At 32.8% G+C, this 5,963-nt stretch overlaps 1 protein-coding gene across 1 annotated transcript in view; it reads left to right on the forward strand.

The window, feature by feature from the left end:
• The window catches only part of LOC107655787 (polymeric immunoglobulin receptor-like), a 20,309-nt gene extending 17,724 nt beyond the window's left edge, over nucleotides 1–2,585 (forward strand). Inside the window, exons 9-13 of the mRNA XM_016443368.1 lie at nucleotides 778–873; nucleotides 1,059–1,133; nucleotides 1,482–1,595; nucleotides 2,075–2,212; nucleotides 2,413–2,585. Coding sequence (XP_016298854.1) covers nucleotides 778–873; nucleotides 1,059–1,133; nucleotides 1,482–1,595; nucleotides 2,075–2,212; nucleotides 2,413–2,585 — 596 coding nt within the window. The remainder of the gene's footprint in view (nucleotides 1–777; nucleotides 874–1,058; nucleotides 1,134–1,481; nucleotides 1,596–2,074; nucleotides 2,213–2,412) is intronic.
• Nucleotides 2,586–5,963: the final 3,378 nt, after the last annotated feature.

Consider the following 5,963-nt stretch of genomic DNA (forward strand, 5'->3'; position numbering starts at 1 on the left):
TACTAACACCCAAAAAACTTTCATTTTGATTTCATGGGGACTTTAAAAGTGTTTATTTTCAAATAGATGGAAACAATTTGGCATTAAACTATGGTACATTGGCCATGTTATCCCCATGAATTAAAATTAGGAATGTGGGTCTTTTATAAAGAGAAATAAAAAACAAATTGTATAAAAAAACTATTTAAAAAATTGTTTTTTATTTATTTATAAAATAAAATAAAAATATCATAAACCCTCTTAAAATTGCACAAATGTGGAGTAAAAACATTAATAAACTGAGTAAAATTACATTTGTTAAAAAAAATCAATATTTTGTTACAAAATTGCATTTTGTAATTTTCACCCGATAATCACCCAAACAAACAGTGCACAAGGGTTACTGTGGCATAACCTAAAGAGGGCTGCACTGTCAAGACAACCCAGAAATATTGATCAACTGAAACAGATTTATTGAGAGGGATGGTCCAAAGTGGGTTTTATAAGCAGCTACAGCAAACGTTTGGTGGAGGTTTTGCTACTAAAGAGGATCTACAAGTCACTAAACTCAAGGGGTCACTTACTTTCTCCAGCCTGAACTGTGAATGATTACTCAATGTATTCAATAAAATGTGAAAAGTACTCAATTGTTTGTATTAGTTTAATCAGATTGTGTTTGTTCAAATGCGATCAGACCACATTTAATCAGTGCAGAAATGTTAAAGTGTTCATAAACTTGTATATGAATATCAGTGTATATCAATGACTTCTCGTGATTAATATCTGGGTTTGTTTCAGGATCTGTGAGTGAGTCGGTTTGTTGCTGTGCTCTTTATTTTCTGAGGCCTCTCCTGTTGCTCTGGGCGGCTCCATTTATTAAAAACAGGTTTTCAGGTATGATTCATTTGATCGGTTTATTAGTGGAAGTGAGAAAATGAATCATGATACCTAGATGTTTGGATTTGATATAATCTTTGTGTGAGGGATTTAACCAAACATTAAATAGTGTCATCTGTGTTTGATCGTGTTGGTGTTTATATGACATTGTGACTGTAAATATTGTCTTTTCTGTTTTACAGACAAGATTAAAACATGGATTCAGAAATACAGTTATGTGGCAGAATATGCTGTTTTCTCGGTTGTTGTTTATTCAGGTAAACGAAGCATGATTTGTGTTAGTACGTGTGTTCAGTGAATCTCTGTAAGTTTATAGGACTGAAACACTTTTATGATCTTATTAAATACACTCTGATCTACAGCTCGTTATGAATGACATCTGCATTAAATTAAATGACATGACTCCATATGATTGTGTAATTGTCAGTATTAGAAACAGACTGAAGCTCAGATCATAACAGAAAGACTGTCAGAGTAAATCACAGCAAAGCAAGATGATTTACATAAAAGCATCAGTCAAGTGAAGAGTATTCTTCTGTCATGTACAGTATTTACAGTTTGATTGAGCTTATATGTGATCATTTTTATCTCTTCTTTTCTTCCAGCTCTTTTCGCAAGTGCTTGGGAAAGGTTTCTAAACTATGCTGTATTTAATAAAGTCGTCATAATAGTGCTGTTTGCAATAGTGTTTGTGTGCTGCCTCTGCAAAATCATTTACAGTAAGTATTTCTGTGTGATTCCTTGCCGTAAGTGCTCAGAGAATCACTGAAACTGAGTCTGATTCACACTGATCTGAACGCCCTTCATCACTTTAGTCTAATATTAGCTAACTCTAGACATTAAAACACAAACATACTTTATTCTTCAGATCTGATATTGCACTTCAGAGTATTAGTAGAAATAGTACATGTTGATGTTTTTATTAAATATTATACAGTATAGCTTTTACTAGAAAAATGAAGAACCTTTTTGAAGGTTACTGAATAACTTCATTATATTTATTGATATGTTTATAATATAAAGATAATATATATATTTGTATAAAAACTGTCACAGTCACATTGATTCATTCAGTTCATCTGCTTCTGTTGTTGATTTTATTGTTTGTTACTGTAAATTGTATCATGAAAAAACTGCCATTATAATGATTTAAAACTGAATCGAATCAGATCTTAATGATCAAAACTGTTTCTTCTAGTTTTAGTTACAGAGGTTGGGAAGAAAAGTGGCCGGATAGTAAAAATATTTGATGTTGTGGCTGATATGACCTTTCAAATTCTGCCTACTTTACAATTCATCCTCCTCTTCTACACGTTTGGAGCTGCTAGTGAAGCAGGTGAGTTCATATTCATAATGCTTTTGGTTCATTTGTGTTCATTTTATTGACATTTGAACATTTTAAATCTTCTCTAGTGTCACATTATAACTCTCATTATTGACTGAGACTGATGTTCGTTATGATTTACTGTAATCTGCTGTGAACCTGCTGATGAATTATAATATCCAGCATTAATATAATTCCTCTCCTGTGTTTAGGATTGATCATGATTGTCATTTTACCAGTGTTACTGATGATGATGACAAATGACAGATGGATTTATAAATGCTATTCCAGTCAGGGGCTCAACTGTAAGTATCTGCTGAATCGTGATCTGATCTCTGTTGAACTGCATCAGTGTCTCTGTGATATTAATCATCAGTGTCTCTAGACAGAAAATAAGATGAAACTGAAGATTAAAAATCATTAATATCCCAGAGACAGAAAATAAGATGAAAATGAAGATTAAAAATCATTAATATCCCAGAGACAGAAAATAAGATGAAAATGAAGATTAAAAATCATTAATATCCCAGAGACAGAAAATAAGATGAAAATGAAGATTAAAAATCATTAATATCCCAGAGACAGAAAATAAGATGAAAATGAAGATTAAAAATCATTAATATCCCAGAGACAGAAAATAAGATGAAAATGAAGATTAAAAATCATTAATATCCCAGAGACAGAAAATAAGATGAAAATGAAGATTAAAAATCATTAATATCCCAGAGACAGAAAATAAGATGAAAATGAAGATTAAAAATCATTAATATCCCAGAGACGGAAAATAAGATGAAAATGAAGATTAAAAATCATTAATATCCCAGAGACGGAAAATAAGATGAAAATGAAGATTAAAAATCATTAATATCCCAGAAATTATATCGTATCGACCGAAATTAAGAAATATATCGTGATATCAATGTTGGGCATATCGTCCAGCCCTATGGTGTTTGTTAAACTGCGATCAGACCAATTAACCAATGCAGAAATTTCAAAGGGTTCACAAACTTATGTATATCAATGTGTCAGTGAATATCAATGACTTCTCATGATTAATATCTGGGTTTGTTACAGGATCTGTGAATGAGTCGGTTTGTTGTTGTGCTCTTTATTTTCGGAGGCCTCTCCTGTTGCTCTGGGCGGCTCCGTATATTAAAAATAGGTTTGCAGGTATGATTCAGTTGATGAGTTTATCAGTGGAGATGAGAGAATTAATCATAATACCCAGATGTTTGGACTTTATATAATCTGTGTGTGAAAGATTTAACTAAACAGGAAATAGTGTTCAGTGTTTCATTTGTGTTTCTTGTGTTGGTTGTTTATGATATTGTGATTGTAATTATTGTCTTTTCTGTGTTACAGAAAATATTGAAACATGGATTGTGAAATACAGTTATGTTGCAGAACATGCTGTTCTCTCACTTGTTGTTTATTCAGGTAAACAAATACAAATGTCAATCAACTTTAATTATCAGAAAAAAACATTAAAATGCACATTAAAAGTTGAGAAAAATGGTGCAAATCTAAAACAACAGTATGACATAAATCATAACACATGCAGAAACATGAAGCATGATAGATGACAGGATGAGTGTTATTATGACAGATCCTACATGTGTTACAGGACTGAATCACACGGCATGATCTTATTAATACACCCTGATCTACAGCGGATTATGAACACAATCTGCATTAAATGTTACACGGATATATGGTGCTACGTTCACTTTAACTCACCTGAGTTTAAAACTGAAATTATAGACAAATGATTCCTCAGCATGAATCTGTTTGTAAGCTGCAGCTTGATTGATGATAATGACAGCACATCTGGTTTCTGGTTGAGTTACGACCCGTCTCTAGATGCATGTAGACACACACATGTACTGTGTATTAAAGCATTAAAGCACTTTAGACTCAGCAGAGCATTCATCCAGACACGAGGAGATACATTCACACACCACAATCTCTCAAACACACTCGAGAGTAACATCATATTTACTCCATATGATTGTGTAATTGTCAGTATTAGAAACACTGAAGCTCAGATTATAACAGAAAGACTGTCGGTGCAAATCATAGTAAAGCAAGATGATTTACATAAAAACAGTTAAATGATAAGAGTGTGTTGTATTCTTCTGTCATGTACAGTATTTACAGTTTGATTGTGTTTCTGTGTGATAATTTTTTATCTCTTCTTTTCTTCCAGCTCTTTTCGCAAGTGCTTGGGGAAGGTTTCTAAATTATGCTGTATTTAATAAAGTTGTCATAATAGTGCTGTTTGCAATAGTGTTTGTGTGCTGCCTCTGCAAAATCATTTACAGTAAGTATTTCTGTGTGATTCCTTCCTGTCAGTCATCAGGTACCAGAGACACACTGAGTGAATGAGATTAAACTGAACCTCCTTCATCACTTTACAGTCTATTTGACACATTTCTCCAGACACTTGTAATCATCCTAAACAGACTGTACGTTTTCAATCATTTCTCAAAACACTGCACAAAATGCTCTGATGTTCTCATAACAGTTAATACAGGCAATTAAATCTTTAAAATATCAGGAAGTGCTGTTTTCCTAATTGTTCACACGTTTAACACGACTGCTTTAACTATAAAAAGGGAAAGTATACAAAGAGCATGAAAAGAATAAGAGTATGCAAGCATATGTGAAAAGAAAGGTGTAAGTGTGAAAGGTGGTGGAGTGGGCAGATCTGAAGAGTTACTAACTCAATCCACTTCTATATTCATAATTATTGTACTGTTGATAGTGCACGTTTGTAGTCCTCCTGGGACAACTTCAGTGCTTTAGATGTCCAAGCATTTTTCAGAATTGAAGTTTGAGAACATTCAAGCTCATTTTGAATGGAAGAAGAGCAGTGGATCACTGTATACTGTATATATACAGAGCTGTCAACGTGTATTTGGCTGAACTAAAGCAGTTTGGCAAAGTTTAAAAGTATGACAAAATTCCAGCAAACAGTATATAAAACTCCCTCCTGAAGAATTTGACAAAAAAAGGTGTTTTCGTTAATGTATTTGTGCATCTATAGCTGAACATTTGTGTTTAATTCAATAGAGAAGACATCTGTAATGTTGATGTCAGTATTTACTTATAATAAGTACATTAATAGAAACAATGCAGCGCTTCTTTTTGCTGGCGTGTGTGTGAAGAGTGTGTTTAGATAGCTCTGTTAATAGTTTTGAGACCAATTACATTACTTTGAAGAAAAGTGTCAAAGCAACTGAGAAAAACTGTAATGTAATAATCTATATGCAATACACACTAGATTTCGATAATGCAATACGAACAGATTTTAATGTTCAGATCTGATAGTTTAGAGTATTAATAGAAATAGTACATAGTGGTCTTTTACTGAAATATCATAATGCAGTTTTTTAATTAGAAACACAGTCGTGTTAATTAATTCCGTTCAGTTCATCTGCTTCTGTTGTTGATTTTATTGTTTGTTGTTGTTTTAAATTCTGCCATTATAATGGCTCACAACTTCTATCACATAATCAAATCAGATCTTAATGATCAAAACTGTTTCTTCTAGTTTTAGTTACAGAGGTTGGGAAGAAAAGTGGCCGGATAGTAAAAATATTTGATGTTGTGGCTGATATGACCTTTCAAATTCTGCCTACTTTACAATTCATCCTCCTCTTCTACACGTTTGGAGCTGCTAGAGGAGGTGAGTTTCATATTCATAATCATCTGTGATCATTATAACTCTCATTATTGACTGAGACTGATGTTCGTTATGATT

Source organism: Sinocyclocheilus anshuiensis, unplaced genomic scaffold (genome assembly GCF_001515605.1).
Source record: "Sinocyclocheilus anshuiensis isolate Anshui unplaced genomic scaffold, SAMN03320099.WGS_v1.1 scaffold1655, whole genome shotgun sequence".
Classification (NCBI taxonomy): Eukaryota; Metazoa; Chordata; class Actinopteri; order Cypriniformes; family Cyprinidae; genus Sinocyclocheilus; species Sinocyclocheilus anshuiensis.